The sequence below is a fragment of the Botryllus schlosseri genome, chromosome 2 (genome assembly GCF_051294905.1).
Source record: "Botryllus schlosseri isolate E-star chromosome 2, Bs_hap1, whole genome shotgun sequence".
Lineage (NCBI taxonomy): Eukaryota > Metazoa > Chordata > Ascidiacea > Stolidobranchia > Styelidae > Botryllus > Botryllus schlosseri.
The window spans coordinates 3319925-3338724 of NC_137237.1; the positions used below are offsets into that span (position 1 = coordinate 3319925).

Consider the following 18800-nt stretch of genomic DNA (forward strand, 5'->3'; position numbering starts at 1 on the left):
TTGATATATATACAATACACATATATGTTTAATTGAACGAAGCGCTGTTACGGTTCTGGTGGGAAATGAAGGCTCGGAATAAATCTGAAGTGGGGAATGAAGACAAAAAGGTTGGGAACCACTGCTCTATATAGACCCAATTTCATATATTTTTTATTCTCTCATCAACATTCATAACCATCCATACCACCAAACAATCTGTTGGGGTTGCTAGCATCCCAGTTGGATTTTGTGATATGACGATAAGGGGGCGCGAAATTTTTCACTATCAAAAAGGGGGGCGTGTCTAAAAAAAGGTTGAGAACCACTGTTCTAGAGCAACGGTCCCCAGCACTGCGACCGCCACCACCAGTTTGGGAGTTGAATCGGGGCCTACGGTAAGTTATCGTAGGCCCCGGTTGAATTTTGTATTTATGAGTTATTATTTCAACACGCAAAATGCAGCGTAATTCAACGAGCGAATTGGTTATTCCTGGCATGCAATTTATTTAAGCGTTTATCAAACTGGTAGTCCTTCTCAATATCAATCAATCAGTTTTATAAATATTTTCATCGTTTCAAAATACCACAAAACTGCGATACAATGAAAAGATATGAAGGTGTCGAAACAACTTGGAGTTGTCTTTAAGATCAGACACCCACCTTGGCCTAGGCCAGGGGCGGGCAACTTCTCCAGTCGGCGGGCCGGATATAGGAAAATTAGGAACTTGGCGGGCCGGATTGCTGAATCGATACATTATTCGCCCATTTATCCACATATACAAGGAATAAATCGTATTTAATGAATGTATTTTAACGACAGCAATGTAATTTCAACGCCATTTCTCGCCAATAAGGACAAAGACAATGTGGATTTGAGAACAGCATTGTCCTACAGGCACAACCATGTCTGCTTCTCTCTGATCAATCAACACACGGTGCAATTCTTAATTAAGATTTCGAGGCGTTCGATAAGTCCGGTACCCCAAGTTTACCAAGATATCAATTCATTAGGGTTTAGTAGGTGACGAGACAGCGTGGTTGTTCAATGTTCAACTATGTAGCGTGGTTGTTCGACTATGTGGCCTATTTTATCTCGATATTGAATCCATGCGGCCTGCGGCCTCCACGAAATTTGAAAGTGGCCCCCGACCCGCTTTGAGTTGGCGACCCCTGGCATAAGCGGTGTCTTACAGAAGCCTAGAAGTGTGCCGTGCTACAAGTCGACGGTTACGGAATCAAAAATAAGAAATATCGGCCTGGTGTAAATCAGTGGTTCTCAACCGCCGGTCCGCGACGACTTTCCTGCCGGTCCGCCAGGCATATTACAATTTTATACCTTAATTTAAAGATGCAATATTTCAAAGGCTTGTCTATTGATAAAATAAATAAAACATCAAATTTTAAACTGATTCAGAACGTCGCTAGGTGACATTAGGTCTGGAAACATGTTCGATTTGACTTGACGTTCAAGACGTGCCATTTGAAGACATGCGAGCGACCAGTTCGAGCTGACTCACTAAACCGCCCAGTTTGTGCGATCATTCGTTCTCGATTCATTCATTTTATGCAGGATCGTATAACTGCGGCACGCCAAGCACCCCAGTTGTATAGGGACTGTGGTTGAACGGACCCAAAATTATTTTGCAAACGAATAATACAGTATTTTTTAAAAACTTTATCCGACATATGTCAATATTTTTTCGCGCTCTTTTGGAATCTTGTCCGTCTTTTAGTTTAGTGCGCATGGGCGATTACAATATCTATTCACTATATAACAGACCGTCGCGAAATAATGACATGCAACGAAGTAATTACTCCAACACGTCCGCCCGAACATGTTTAATTACTACGTCCGTACCCTAAATTTTCCAAGACGACACCTCACTCAATTCTACCGGAAAATCTCTTAATTATTAAGGATAAAAAATTTATGGCAATCTATATGCAATTACCAATATCATTGACAGATTCAGTCATGAATTATAGAAAATATTAGCGCTTGATGCGATTTACATAAACTGTCCGACTACACAGAGTAGAATGAATGTGCTCACAAGTACCGGTGAAAACATCCACCCCACGGTGGGGTATGGGGGCGATTTCCACCAGAAGTTTGACTTATCATCATGAGGGGGCCCAAGACCAACGTTTATTTTACCTAGACTCAGCAGACTCACTACCGTAAAATCACATGGACGCCATCGTGAACATAATTAATTACGATCAAAACCCCGTAGATGTCACTCTCTGGCAACAAATACCTGCAAAAAACCGCATATTTACATTTTGGGTTGATTTCAATTTTTAAAAGTCCACCGGTCCCGCCAAATATGTTTTGAAATTTTACCGGTCCGTGAAGTGAAAAAGGTTGAGAACCGCTGGTGTAAATGACCATTGTAGTCGACAAACACCATCACGATTACCACAAATGACATTAGGGTTGAGTACATCGTAAATGCCGATAATGCAATAAGTCTTCTCGCTTCGACGGATTACGCGTAAGCTCCACCCTCGCTCGCTGCGCAAGTGCGCATACATGTGTATAATGACATACAGTCACTAAAATTTGAAGTATGTAAGCAAGTAGCGGGGAATCTCGGAAGACTGGGGCCGCGGGCCACACTAGACGGAAAACTGTCCGCGGGCCGGACTAAATCCCTTCGCGGGCCGTATGTTGCCCGCCCCTGGCCTAGGCGAAGTAAAGAAGAGGCATGCACAGTTGCACACTGAATGAAAAGTAATGCAGAGAATATAAGACGCAAGCGACAAAATGAGGTGGCATGTGGCGGAAGGCGAGGTCGATGTTAGGTCGTTGTCCGGTAATCCTGAAGGCTGGCTAGTATTCATTTAGAAGAAATTGCTTGTATTTCGACTTGAATGTGGACTATGGACATGCGACTGTCGGATAGCCAGCGAGATGCTGCTCCACAATTGGGGTCCGGCATACTTGATAGAGCAATGCGTTTTTTTTGTATTCCGCCCTGATCATGTGGTAGTTGTTCTTCGTTGACGCGCGTGTGCTGTACTTGAGCGCTTGTGACTCCGAGGTGATGTAGTCGTTGAAATGTTAGGGACATTGATTGATTGGGCTACTTTGTAGCTTTGGATTGCAGACGTGATATATACTTTGTCTTACAATGATGTCCTGAATAAAATGGTCGGAAATAAACTTGTGTGAGGGCATTGCATGAGATGAATCAGTAAGGATTTGATCACGACTTTATTTGAGGCTAATCACGTGAGGCAGAATATCCCTGAATCACTCCAGAAACTTCAGCGTCGTCAGACAGATCGGATTATTGACTGCTACATAATCTCGTAATCACCAACGTGTATCACGGTGACACAAGGAAGTACTTCCTCGAAGCGCACGCACCTATTTTGTATAATTGTATGTACTAACAGCGTTTAAATTTGAGTAATCACTCATGTGTACTGCGTCATTGGGCGGAGAATGCTACATTTCAGTTATGTCTGCGTAAAGTCAACAACGCTTTACTTGACTTCGAGGGCTACCGGTTTGACAAAGGGAGCTATTTATCATAATTCCATTGTCAGGAAAAATAGCGTGCAGTTCTCTTGAGTTGTCGCTGAGTTGCATGAATATATGATCATCTGCCCGTTTTCGTAAAACTCTATTTGTTATTATTATCATTGTCTTTATCAAGGTCGTTTTGCATACTATGCTATAAATGGCAGGACACGTCCATGTGCTGTAGGTATTGAGAAGACATTATACTATATAAATTTACCTGACACATCATCTACCTTCGAAATGATGTTGCAACGATACGAGTATACGTTGAGATACCATACGACCCGCTTTTGCAGAATACAGCTCCTACAGTCCGAACATGGCACATCGGCAAAACGGTTTTTGTCGAGTTGTCAATTTTAGCTTACTGTAGTCTGGCAGCATAGCAGGGGCTGTGGAGACTCAGTCAGAGTTTCGCTCATTTTACCTTGATGCAGTCGGAGTCGTGAAAAAAATACAGACTGGAGTCATGTTTGTGAAAATGCTCTCGACTTCGACTCCGACTCCAACTTCCTTAAAATGAAAAGAAATGCTTTCAAAGTTCTCTTAAAATTGCTACTAATAAATAAAAATAGGGTTTGTATTAGTAACTATATTGATGAAGCTGGACATTTATTGCAAATTGCAATTCAATCGGATAGAGGAAAAAATTTCAACCAAATCGCGACCAACACGAAATTACAGATGCAGTCACAAATTGGTTCAATTTTGGGAATTAAACCATGATATTTTGAAACAGTAAATACATCGTCTGGTTTCGTAAGTCAACATCACTTATAACATTGAAGAAAATATAACCAAACACTGCTTCTCACTTGGCAAAATCAAACATATTTCTGATAAGAAGCTCAGCCACATGGGTCGTACAAATGTTCAAGAAAGGGTGCAATAGTCCCAGTCCATGAATACATGACTAAGTGCATGTAGACCAGTGATTCCCAACCGCGGCTCCAAGGTAGCCTTCTTGCGACTTTGATTGACCTCTAACTATTCCACAAAATATGATAGAAGGCAGTTGTTTTTTGTTTCTATAAATAGGTACAGTCAATTTCTGTATATGAATGCTAACGTGAGGGATATTAGTTATGTTTAAAGCCGTCCAAGGCCGCCTCTGAACACCGGGAAAGGGAATTCTTGAAGACTATCGTCAAACGCACGGATGAATACCCGTCGGGTAAGTAGGGTTGCATTTAAAACAAATGGTTGTTAAAACACTTTGTTTAAAACATGTTTTAAACAATGTTTTAAGCAAGGGCCTTTTCAAAAAAAAATTGTTCTTTTTCAAGTTGTAAAATTATGCCATAATTGTGTAAATACTTTCCGAAATCATGTTGTATTAGTCTACGGACAATTGCCACCCGATTTAGCCGACGTATATCGATATATGGGATGGTTGGAACTCTCAAGTCGGTTCAACAGTTATAGAACAGATATTCGCTAATGGAGATATTTTTACCCTATATTTTCAATTGGCAATGCCAATTGGCGTATAATCACTCGCAAACCTGTTCATCAAGTGCTGGAATGTATGAAGACTGGAGAGATATCACATAACGATATAACAGAATATTGTATAGAAACGATATGTATTTTTAGTTTATTTCAATGTATAGCACTCGCCTATCTGCGATGTAACAATGCTAAATTAACCGATATAGAATATTTAGAAGTGTAAGTAGTCTATTAAGCTGGCTTTTAAATTAGCTGGATGGTAAGATCAAGAGAGGTAGGCAAGCTACCTTTAAATTTTCGCCTACGTGTTTTCATACAGCCCCATAAATACTGTGATGTTTGAAATGCGGCTGCGACATCCGAAAAGATTGGGCACCACTGATGCAGACATATGTTATTTCACTGCTCCCTAGATTTCGTTTCTGACCATCGTTTATTGGTAGTGAGAGAGTGTGTACTTGTCATCAGTATAGTGTTTGTGATAAAATTTATAGGTCGCTGCTATATTAGTTGTTGAGCTACACTGCTATGGTTTATATCCACAGATGGGATATATATCATGTTTGAATGATTCATACATAATTAGAGTGTCCGTGGCTTGTCCATGTTATAAAAACCTGTAACATATGAATGAACAAAGGATATTTTAAAATGAATACTTCCATGTTGACTGTACGGTGAATATTTCGAGATGTGTACCATAATGTAAAAATTTGCATGCCATCGTGAATAATATGTATGCATCGCATATGTTGAATGGTTATGTGAAAGTCATTTCACCATCACCGTGGCACATACTTTCCTACGTCCATATGCATTATGCAGGCATCAATTGGAATGAAATGTTGTCTTTGATATATAGCAGCGGTCGGGAACCTATGGCTCGCGAGCCATATATGGCTCTTTTGGGTATAAGATATGGCTCTTTGACAAATTTTCATATTCGTGCCTAATTTATGAATATTGCATCAAAGTGTTAGTAAATATTGCTAACGGCCAGATTAATTATTCTCGTGACAGCATATACATGCCTTTGAGAGGTCAAGACAGTGGCGTTCCGGTGTTAGGGGCTCGGACTCTCTTTATACTAAATCTCATTATTTAAGTTGCTGTCATGCCAGCGACGAATATCTCTCACGAATTCGATGTACCCGACATCACTCGCCGCGAAATCTTCGATTGCCGACATAGCCGACATAGCGACATCTGTATGACAATCCAGTTTTCAAATGCACATTCTCTACCTGATCTACGGGGAGAAATGGACAGCCTTGAAGTGTAATTAACAATCAGAAATCCAAATTACGAACAACCACGCCTCCTCCTCGCCACGTGATCCGCATGTCCGCGGTGTCTTATAATATAGCCTAGAAGCGGGTCGTGCTACAAGTCGGTAAATACGGAATCAAAATGAAGTATATATCGGCCTGGTGTAAAATGATCAATGTAGTCGAAACACCATGAATAGAAAAGAAACATAGCTTGATTGGTAAGTGCCATTGACGATGAATTGCGCTATCACAGGAGAGGCTTCGTCCTACTGTATCTCATTTGTGTGTTTCGCGCTTTATATTTGAATAATAGATGTGCAAATTGCGTGATTTTAAGAGTACAAAGCTTCAAAATTGAGTCATTACTTAACATGATAAAAATAGCCTACCGAAGGTTCCACAATCTCCCATCACTCATCCTCACGACAGGCGAGGCACTGCCTCACTTACCTCTCCTGACCCCACGTCACTGACGTATCACACCCTGCAAAAGGTATATGCCTTTGTCGTGACCATGTTTGTCTTCACCGGCGCAGGTGGGCACTGGCCAGTCGTTCTTGCATTTACAAACCATCAAGACGAGCCTATGACCTAGTTTTACTGACGAGAGGCTATTATGAAGCTTAACCTCGCCAATTATTATATCAGCCAGATTACAAAGCTATCAGTATTACCAAGTCACATTAACAGACATATTAACTGCAAAAAGCGTGTAAATCGTGGATTCACACTTTTACTGTTGTCCACAATTGTTGGAAATCTAAATGTTACTTGTCTTGAGCTTGAACAATTATCATATGGCCATCGCTGAAATACATTCAAAAAGATGTAGCTTGCAAAACATTCAAGTAACTGTCGAATGTAGACATTCGGTAATGTAACTTAAGTTTCGCATGCTCAAATAAGGCAACCATCATGATAAGTACCAGTTTTTACTGTGAAAATAGAAAGCGTACGACGAATTCCATGTATGAACTTCGATTAAGTGCTTCGATGACGTCACAAAATTACAACTGTGACGTAACAGCTGTTTGACATGTATGGTTCTATGGGAGTTACAATGGAAAATTTAGGACCAATATGGCTCTTCGGACGAAAAAGGTTGCCGACCCCTGATATATAGGCTACCGTGGTGTAGATCTGAAGTAGGTTATGGTTTCGTGTACCGCGGGTGTATATTCACACCCATATGTCACGGGTGGTACACGGGTGTGAATACACACCTTGGCAAGAGTACAGTTACACTCTAGGGCTAGGTTTGGCGGGTGCTGATGGATGATTTGACTAGCAATAATGCCTATACTTGACTGCATGTTTCGAAACTATTTTGATGATAGAGTTGAAGAGTGACTATAGAAGCTCATATCGGCCTATCATTCTAACACAGTGGTTTCCTACGAGGGCGATTTTGAGAAAAAGGGGGCGATTGGTAATTGACGGAGGGCGAAAATGTTAGAACGTCCAGAGAGATATATTTAATTAACACGGCCAAAACTGCACGTGAAGATGGCTTATTCTGCATATGACGCAAAAGTTTACCACAAAAAGATGAACTCAATAGAAAAGAGACGCGGAAACGGGTTTTTCGAACACCTACTCGAAACAATGATATTTACTTTTTGGTCATTTCACCAGCGATCAGAGTTTGGTGAATAAAGTTCCCGTTTATATGCCCCGTTTTTCGGATCCGTAAATGTGGAGGGCGAAAATTTGTGTCGAGCTTGATAAGGGGACGATGAGGCGAAAAAGGTTGGGAACCGCCGTTCTAATGCATATGAGCGAGTTGAACGTTTTCTAACGTTCCGAATTTACTGCCAAACTAATTCGCTATTTACGCAATATGTGACAGGGTCCTGTAACATGTAGCAAATTGTAGCAAAAGTCTGCAGTCTGTCATGATACGGTTTTGTATCGCGTTGGCGATTGTTAGTATAGCAGGTGAAGATAATAATACATCAATTCAACTATATGTAATGGAGATGACCTATATGTTATCTCCGTGGAGATACTGTACGCTTTGCGTGGTTAAGCACAAGTTAACTTTGACAATTTTAAACACTCAATTTCGAAATCAGTAACTTTATACCAGCTGGAGTCAAGAGGGTTTATATTACATGAAATTTTGATGTAAAAAAAAATCGAAGGAACCTTGAAAACTGATGAAAAAATGAGTAGAGTAGATGAAGATATACCCATGCATATCATAGGAAATATTTATTTGACAATGCTGTATATCACGCTGTACAATTAGATCGGGTCTTTCATCAATTGCTCCGTATCGCTAAAATACGGGAGATTGACGGCTGAAACGTGCGTGGAAAATTTAGGCGCGGTGTAAGAATCATCACAAGAGATGCGAAATAAATAGCTTCCACACTCCCGACGCTGATGTAGTCAAACAAGATAGAGCCGAACCCCTATAATAATGTGTGTATATATGCATTTAGTTCTTACACTGTTCCGAACATATTAATTGCTATTCCCCGGTTGATGCATTTGACGACGGTCAAAAAGTCAGTATGTACTTCAGCATTGTGGCATAATGTGGACCCAGTTGTCGCTAAGTATCGTGTACGTACATTAATATATTAATTCACTGACATGTAGGGTTGGAATTAGCAATACGACGACGGTGACGAGGAGATAGCGCAGTGGTATAATCCACAGCTGCAAAACCAACAGTTTACGGGAGGAGTCCGACCGAGGTCGACTCCAGAATTTCTCTAAGTGTTGGAGGTTTATCGAGGCTCTTCCTCGCCACCTCATCCGTGTAAGCGATGTCTTTTGAGTGCCTAGAAATGCATCGACCATGCTACCAGTTGGTAGCTAGGGAATAAAACTGAAGGAAATTTGCCTGGTGTAAAATGAATGTTGTAGTCGAAAAACACCATGAATATCCCAAAAAATATGACGTTAGTGACGTCATGAGGTTCACGTTCGCGTTCACACATAACCTTTCAAAAAGGTTCGCGTTCACACGAACCTGAACCTTTCCGAGGTTCACACCATCCCCAGACCATTATCCATTCTGTTTCAAGGCAGTATCTCCGCCGGTCACGATAACTTTTGAGCAGAGTCGGACAACTAGACAATTTTCAGCTATTATAAATTAGATTAGTATTGGGAAGTTTGTTCAGTTCCTTTCACGATTAGAAGTGCTCAATTCACAAAATTAATTAATTCCGAATCAGGAAGAAATACGACACAAGTCACGTTCATATCAAATCACAGTTCATTCCCATATGCATAAAAATAGTAAATGTATGTGCACCAAGTTTGGTTCGTTTCACACTATACTGTTTTCCCGTTACATTTTCAGGAAAGCAGAAGTTAGAATCGAATTACAATTAGAGCATAAATATATTTTAATGGTTAGGATAGAATTAAAATACCCATTAATTAGACAAGTCCAAGTTTGCTTTTAACTAGTTATCCCACTTATCTGCCCCTTGCGAAATCGTGACCACTAGCGATTATACGGTCTTACAAACGACAATAATTTCCAGGGGCAATGAATGACACAACTACGGAAATTGATGTTACTCCGCTTTCAACCACAAACGAATCAGTTGACGCTGGTTTGACAACTTGGCTCACAAATGTTTTCGGTGGAGAGAGAATACTGTATGTCCTTATCGTGACGATATTTTTTATTCTGGTCTCACTGATTCTCGCGGTGTGTTTGATCTGCAAAAGGTAAGAAATTCCTCATGTCTGCATACCGTTTCCTGTTACGGAGAACAATGTGTATATGTGGTGTTACATTGAAAGCAAACATGATAAAACAAGGCCCTTGTTTAATAAATGTTTTTTATTGTTTTTTTTAAGCCATGACGTCTGGAATATTCAACTGTGACGTCATAGTGGATTGACATTGAACATTGAAAATATAGGGTAAATATAGCTCCTTTGATGAAATATCTACGTACTATAGCTGTTGAACCGATTATTTTGAGGTCTCCAACCATCCCATATCGTATACGTCGGCTATATCGGGTGGCAATCGCCCGTAGCCTCATACAACATGTTTTTGAAAAGTATTTACGCAATTATGGCATAATTTAAATATACAACTTTAAAAACACAATTTAAAGGCCTTTGTTTAAAACACATATTAAACAAAGTATTTCAAACCACCATCTGTATTAAATGCAACCCTATCTATATGTACTGTATATGGTTGCGTGGGATTTGAGGAAATGAGCATGAGCATGTATCACAATCACGAACGACACTTGAGCAACGAGAACGCAACACCTTCGCATATGACACTTCAGCATGCGACTTTATAACTCATACCCCGAGCCCAACCCAACACACACTGTGCAATACTGAGTTTTATCGTTGCGAAAGGCCATTGCGGGCATAACCTATACATTTACCCCGCCATTCGTTCAATAATACCTAGAATTGAATTTCATTCGCTCTAAGAGCTGCTCACTCGATTGTACCTAACACGGATTAGTTGAACATGCCACAATTGTCTGAAATATATCGTAAATCAGCATGGGTCTACGTATTCTGAACTCCGACCTAGCTGTCACGAGATGTCTGTGGCGCGTTTGTAATGACTGGAGTCATGACATGACCCAACTCGAGTCCCACTGCAGTCGAAAATTTTCAGTGAATCAACTTAACTTGAGTGACACTTTGTGTATTGACTCGACTTTAATTCGAGTCTTTGCGCATGATTCGACCCAGTCATATATATATATATACGACCCACGACAAATCGACCCTGAAACTGTCTTTTATACGTTTAAATAATAGGGCTGTTCAAAAATAACTTTTTTCCCGGATTCCAGCCATTCACTGATTAAATTGTCAGGTTACCCTAAAAAACGCTGCACACCAAATTTGGTTCAATTCTAACAAGTATAGGACTCCGCAGATCCAATTAAATTATTTAATTTATTATGGATCATTGAAGAAAAAAAATTCAAATTTTTCTGCCGACCCCATGAAATTGTTGAGCTGTCTTCAAAGACGTTGCAAAACAAATTTGAGTCAATTCCGACCAGTAGAAGCGGAATTATGTGAGTTTTTCGATGATAATCCTCGGATTAGCCTTGATCGGTGGATAATCCGGGATTTATCAACGAAAAACTCACATAACTCCGCTTCTACTGGTCGGAATTGACTCAAATTTGTTTTGCAACGTCTTTGAAGACAGCTCAACAATTTCGTGGGGTTGGCAGAAAAATTTGAATTTTTTTTTTTAGTTTTCCATGTTAAATTAAAAATTTTAATTGAATTGGATCTGCGGAGTCCTATACTTGTTACAATTGAACCAAATTTGGTGTGCAGCGTTTTTAGGGTAACCTGACAATTTAATCAGTGAATGCCTGGAATCCGAAAAAAAAGTTATTTTTGAACAGCCCTATTAAATAAATAATCTTGTGTAGTGTAGAAGTGGTGTAGTGTTGTGTTGTGTAGATGTAGCCAGAGTGGCCATTGTTGGCACTCAACTCAAGTAGAAGTAGAAGTAACGACGTAAATTCACACTCAAGTACAAGTAGAAGCAGATATTTCGAAGTATGCAAAATAATAATTATTGTATGCCTATAGTTTTGGCTAAAAAACTGAAAATTGTGAAGTAGAAGTCGTCTAAAATCATACTCTATTCAGCTAATAGTTCAAATTGACAAAACATACTTCAGTACTTCGACAAAGTATAAATACTTCTTCACTGGCCATATCTGGTGCAAAGTAAGAGAAATGAGTATATTATGAATTCGACAAACTCATCCCATCCGAGTACAGTTGTAAAAAACGAGTGGAACACTACTAGAACTCGAGACTGGACCGCAATAAGCAGTGCGACTTGGATTCTGACTTGACCCTTTTAACCCTGACTTGAACTCGGGGAATAGAAAACGACTCGAATTGACAACAGTGAAACTATAAAAGTAAGACCGACTTGTGACTTGGAATCTTTTGAAATGGTTAGAACCCTGGTTTGTGGTATATAAATCAGAAATTATGCTCTACACGCGTGACGGATGTATCCCCATATATATGTTTCGGGCCATAAATTAGTGTTACCATACGTCCTCCTTTAGGAGGATTTGTCCTCTGAGGACGCCTAAATGGCCTCCTTTTTGGCAATTCTTGTCCCTTTACAGCTTTTAGAGCTTCGATAGTGGATAGATTCGAATGAAAATGGGGATAAATGACGCTAAATAGGAAATTCGTCGTTCGAACGAAAGTGACGACTTTTGTTTTTAGTCAACCAACCACAATTTCGTGGAAAATTTACCATTTCTTCCGGATTTTACTCCAGTATTCTGAATCTGAAAATTTTGAAAAAGTGTCCTCCTCTCCCGATTCCAAAATATGGTAACCCCACCATAAATTCAATCTTACGGCTCTGAAGTTAAAAGGCATACATAGTTTCTCGGTGATTTACAGTCAAGTGTCTAGTTCGAAAAACAAAGACCCCAAGAGACGGCGAGAAGCGTCGTCAGAAAAACGGAATATCGACGAGGAGCATTTGCAGTCATCTCATAGTCACGATGCGGCATCATCTTGCTCACATGACTCCTTTAACGGCAGCGAACATGGTGTCACAGATAACGTCCGTACTCCGATCGAGAACAGTCCTGCTGTGGAAGTGAATATGAAACAGGTGACATCCTTTTTCGTGCGTTGGTGGCAGTAATGGCTTCCTGAGTATGGTATGTAGAACGAATCATGCATGTTTGGTGAACATTGGCCGACTAGACGATAATGCCAACAGTCTGTCGCGCAGGCGTAGGCCTATTTTCCTTCCAACTAATCAGTACTCTGTAGTTTGTATATACGAGACCACGGTATTTCAAAACCCACCATGGGATTAGTCATAGCATAAACAAAGTAAACATGATTAATATAAATGTTCGACTCAGTAGCGTCATGGGCCTATATCGGAAGATCATCATATCTCAAAGCCGAAGAGGAAACAGTGTTTTTCTGAACCACATGAATATCTATTGGATATTGGTCTATGTTGTGTCCTATACTCGCCTACTGAATATTGGCAAATCACCTTGGCCAGATGTCCCAACAGTGACCAGAGGGGGTCAGTAACGAAGTACTTCTACTTTTTGAAGTACTTGAAGTAGATTTTGCCTACTCACACTACTTTTTAAGTAGTTATGATTTTAGACTACTTCTACTTCTACTTGACAGTTTTCAGTTTTGTAGGCAAAAATAGGCGTAGAATACCTACTTACTTACTTACTTGTGAACCACCACTCCTACTTCTACTTGAGTAGAAATTTCGGCGTTACTTCTACTTCTACTTGAGTAGCGACGATGACTACTTTGACCACCTCTGACAGTGACTAACTACATTTGCACTGAATTCCCTTCTGTGTATAGACGGGAATTAAGGAGTATAGCCTGTTCAAATCGATCTTCATGAATCAGCGTCTTTTGCCTAACCAAAAGGTGTAAATGAAACCTTGTGTTTCATCGTTATACACCAGTGGTTCTTAACCTTGCCTCCAGCGCCCCCTAGGGGCGCTAGCGATTTTGAAGGGGGCGGAAACGCTCAGGGGGCGATATGAGGGGCGCTGAAGAAAAATGGCTTCGCAGTAAATGATGATGTAGTAGTAGTAGGACATATCCTTGGTGAGTATTCAGAGCAAATTAACATTCCACAAAACATGTCAAATATCGAAATTTTTAGTCGCGCTGCGCGGCGACATTTGCTACATATATTTTCATAAATGTAGTGGGATATTATAATTCATATAAAATGGATTGCGCGTACTGTTAGATTGCCAATTTCCCCTTAAAACACTACCGTCACGCTCGCTGGGGTTATTTTCAACAAAATGTTTCGAACTTGGTATTATATCCTGCAGTGAGAGCAGTGAGAGCCCCTTGTACATAAAATATGCTCTGAAGCTTTGTGCACGAAATGAATAACTAAATATGCTTGTATTTGACAGCTACAAAATCAAATCGTCAGAATATTTCTTCATCGTATCATAAAGGAAATGATACTATCGAGTGTTGTGGTCCACAACCTCACATTAACATTAAATAATATGAGTTGCTCCGTTTGGAATACCTTTATGGTAAAGTTATTAACTGGGTACAGTACTAGATTCAATGTGAGCAGATATATGCATCCCATTCACAGTTAACTTACTTAGTCACACAAAGCACTAAAACAAAAACCAATACCATTAATTTCCCCGTATTGCCAATCGCAGATGTGAATTTGGGATGCGTACATCTGGCTCGAACCACAGGGTATGAGACCGTACCAGATTGTTGTTATAATAACCTAGATTTGACCCTGAATATACCACATACAATCATTGTATGGTTTATTATTGTTAAGTTGTCCTCGAGCGCGATTGAATCGCAAAATATTTCCAATCTTAAGTCCCGAAAAGACCGACTGGATTTGACCTCTTCCCAGGACCGAAACTGCTGCAACCCAAACCCACAATTGCGTGAGCTCGAAGGTTGCCCTAAATTATTTTGGTGAATGAACATAAATTACACATCATGTTTTGACGACTCCTCTCGAAAAAATACGCCTAATTATAGGAAATAGAAATAGGCATTTCGGCGTCGGCCATTGTAACGCCACGATGCACGAAGACAAATGAAGTTCCTGCCAATATGGGACTCCGAGAAGTGTGCCAAAAAGATTGTCAGCGAGAAACCCATAGCCGAAGAGGATTGCCCCGTAAACTTCGATGTATACAAGTCTGATTGTCCATAGGTGCAAAACTCGCCCGTGCTGAATTATCACGTCGTCACAATCTGCACCACACAGCGGCAGTGTTGGGATGACTCGAGTCAGTCAACTTTTTCGTATGACTTGACTTGACTCGAGTCACTTTGGAAAAATGACTTGACTTGACTTGAGTCGGAGCTTCAAGAATGTACATTGACTCGTGACTCGGAGCAAAATTTACGAGTCAATTTCAAGTCATCAAGTAAACGGTGTCGAAGAAATCACTGTATCTTGTGTATGTTCGGATTGTTCGAGATACGCCAGTGTCACTTGTGAGAGCAACTATTCATTCACTGATCCTACGTTACACTATCATCCATTGTTAGATCACAAATAAATTGACCGCAAACTAAACGATCACAGCTTACGCTGTCGAAGTAGTAGTAGAAGATTAATCTAAGTAGCAATGTGTCTCTGTTTCTTAGACGGCTCGATGCTTACGTTGCGCAGTGCTCACATGTACCAACCCTCTTGTATGATTTAAATCGAACAAATATAGTTTGTGCGTGTAAATTCTCACCGATGTGTAGATGGGTAGTGTAGGTTATTGTACCATATCAATTTGTTTCAACTACTCGAAGCTTCGTATTAGGTCCAATATTTTGGGTGATAATAACTGACTGTAGCATGTAGCTGTACAGTTACTCACGTATTTTATTACCAGTTCTACGTGTGCGTGAGGGATACAACGTCTGTTTGCATATATATTTAACTAAATATTCGTTATTTGATTTAAGATAAATGATCAATTATTCCGTCTTTCACACAGATAGAAGAATGTAATGAGTTTGAATCATCACTCATACTTCGAAAATCCAATTTTACTTGAATTGGGACTTGACTCGTGACTTGACTTGACTTGACTCGACTTGACTCGAGTCAACTCCAAACATAGAGTGACTTGACTTGACTCGAGTCACCTTTGAAAATCGATTGACTTGACTTGACTCGAGTCAAAATGTACAATGACTCGTGACTCGAAGGTAGCGACTTGATCCCAACACTGCCTACAGGACAAATAACATCCATCAGAGAAAAATTATTTTTCCAGTGAAGAAATACCAATTTTGAATCATGTGCTTATTTAAGTTTATTACGTTTATGCGTTTCAATATCTTTTGACTATATAGCGGACAAGAGGTAACAAAATATCAACATGTAATGAAGTAATTTTACTAACGGGCACGCCCGAACATGTTTAATTATTAATTACGTGGCCTTCATTTTCCAAGACAACAGCTCACTCAGAGCTACTGGTAAATCTTATTATGTGGGCTGAGAGGATAAGACATATAAATGAAATTACCACCTGTTCATTCGTGCATTAAAGAAAATTTTGGCGCCGAGGGCAACCAGGCCACACAAACTTTGCTGACCATCGAAATCACGCGACGGGATTTTTGAGAGCAAAGCCCCCAGACGTTTTTTTCATCACGCTGTGGTTGCCCAAGCCCCTCGTTTTTAGGGGAACTGACGAAGTGCTGTTACGTAGGGTTACCATATTTTGGAATCGGGAAAGGAGGCCCCATTTGCAAACTTTTCAGTCTTGCAATACGTTAGTAAAATCCGGTAGAAATGGTAAATTTACCACAAAATTGCGGTTGGTTGACTAAAAGAAGGGTCAACTTTCAGGCTCAACTCCCGAAATACAGTTTTTCTTCTAGATTTTCCGTTGGTTGAGTAAAAAAAATTCGTTGCTTACGTTCGAACCACGGTTTCCTGTTTAGCATCATTTATGCCCATTTTCACTCGAAAATATCGACCATCTTAGATCTAAAAGCTGTCAAGGAGGACGAATTGCCATAAAGGAGGACATTTAGGCGTCGTCGAGGGATATTTTCAAAAATCTGAAAAACGAGAATAATATGGGGGTGGGGGCGCTAGAGCACGATCATTTTTGAAAGGGGGCGCTGGATGATAAAAGGTTAAGAACCACTGTTATACACGGACTCAAATGTGGGAATACTCTACGCGACTTATAGAATCAACAGAGCTTATATCATCATTGCCATAATTGGATAGTATAGTAATTTGCCGTGTGAATATCCTAACACAAACTATATTTAGTCACCAACACCAGACAAACTCTTCCTAAAATATTTCACATTAGCAAAAAAGCATATCCCAGTTTAGATCATGACGACAAGTTCGATTTTCGTATGTTCACACCCTATCAAAAATGATGGCTTTTTGCACCAATGCGTCTTTTATTGGATAAATTAAGTCTACAATAATCGACAGACGGTAGAAGCTTTTCACATATTCTTATTGGACGTCTTATAAGATGTTGCTGTTTGGACAGATGAAGTCTACATTCAAGAATCGTGGAGGCTCATACGAAGACGTCCCTCTGCCAAACTGCTTCCCGCCACCTCCTAGCGCGCAGGAAAGCACGCCAATCTTGAGGCAAGAATCGCATGTTGCCAATAACGAGTCCTGCAGCAGAGAAAGCATCGGAGACCAAGCGATCCAAACCACCGAAAGCAAACTCCCAGCCGCTGACGAAGATGATGACGGACTCTATGATAAACTGAACGGACATTTGACCCAGGAAGCTGCCTACGCGAGTCGTAGCTCGCTTGATTCAGATCGATCAGAAAGCATTCCCATTCCGGCAGGAAAACCAGAAGCGACCATGTACGAAGACGTAAGTGAAGTACTCAAGGATGCAAGAGATTATAAATATACAAAAATCGTACCGAAAAAATCAGCGTCTGATAAAGACAATCCAGAGGAGGTTTTGTATGATCAAGTAAACAAGGAGTGAACCCCATTCTTCATGCCTTTATCTCTTGTGGACGTATATTGACTATTATTTTACGATGCAGTTCAATTGGGGGCAGGGAAGTAGGAATAAATGAACGGTAGCCAATTGATAGTGGCGCAGTATGCGGAGAACAATACTACCGTGGTTGCGTATAGCTGTGTTGGCATTTCACAGCACTCGTTTTTCATGTATTCCATCTCACTATCCGATTGTTATCAGCATTTGATTTTCATTACCAAACTTCGAAGTTCGGTACATCGATATCTTCTTCGTGTTAATAAATGTTAATAGAAAGGTGGAGCCAAACATGGTCTCTACAGCAGTATATATGCCTACCCAATAAGCTGTGATACATCGGTGACGTCGGGTCAGGGGAGGCAAGTGAGGAAGTACTTCACCTGTCGTCAGGATGAGTGAACGAAAATTGTGAAACCGCCAATTGCTATTAGTATTTTCAATCGATGTTCCTGAATGAAAAGATTCTGAACATTTTTCTCCCAAAATCGCACAATTTGCACATTTATTGTTTGAAAATAAAGCGCGAAACGAGAGGTAAGGCACCGACGACGGGCCAGGCCTCGCCATTGATAACGCCATTTATCGTAAATAGCTTAGAATTTATTGTAGCTGATATAAATCGAATGTAACTGTAAAGATTCCGAAAAGCTTCTCAACTCTCAAATTATGCGGCAGTGACATATAACGTTGCCCTTCACGCCTACATTTCATCGCCGGTACTACAGAGCTATTTACCAACCATGCAAGAACGTGGATAGTAGGGATGGTGTGAACGTGCGGTTCACGTTCGCGTTTTGTGTGTGAACCTCGAAAATGTTGAGGTTCACGCTCACAAACGAACCTTGGTAGGTTCTAGGTTCGGCACTGTGAACGTTATTCATATTTTACTATTTTTCACGTCATTATAACATCTTTGGTTGAAATTATTTGCATGTCAACTTCGCACCACTATGCATGGCGCTGGCAGCATTAAAAAAATCAACACCAAACGGGCATGCATCTTGACAATCTCAAAACTTTTACTTGCTTTGTTAC

The 18800-nt window shown here is 40.3% G+C and overlaps 1 protein-coding gene across 2 annotated transcripts; it reads left to right on the forward strand.

The window, feature by feature from the left end:
- Window positions 1–4519: 4519 nt before the first annotated feature.
- Window positions 4520–18090, forward strand: LOC145433029 (uncharacterized). 2 transcript variants are annotated; one of them, XM_080309910.1, is made up of 4 exons: window positions 4520–4691; window positions 9747–9936; window positions 12652–12868; window positions 17283–18090. In XM_080309910.1, exons 2-4 carry the CDS (start codon window positions 9752–9754, stop codon window positions 17745–17747), a joined length of 867 nt encoding a protein of 288 aa, XP_080166036.1. In that variant the 5' UTR covers window positions 4520–4691; window positions 9747–9751; the 3' UTR covers window positions 17748–18090. The 2 variants fall into 2 exon arrangements, with proteins under 2 accessions (XP_080166036.1, XP_080166037.1); XM_080309911.1 differs by having other exon boundaries at window positions 4524–4691; window positions 12664–12868.
- The last annotated feature ends 710 nt before the right edge of the window (window positions 18091–18800 follow it).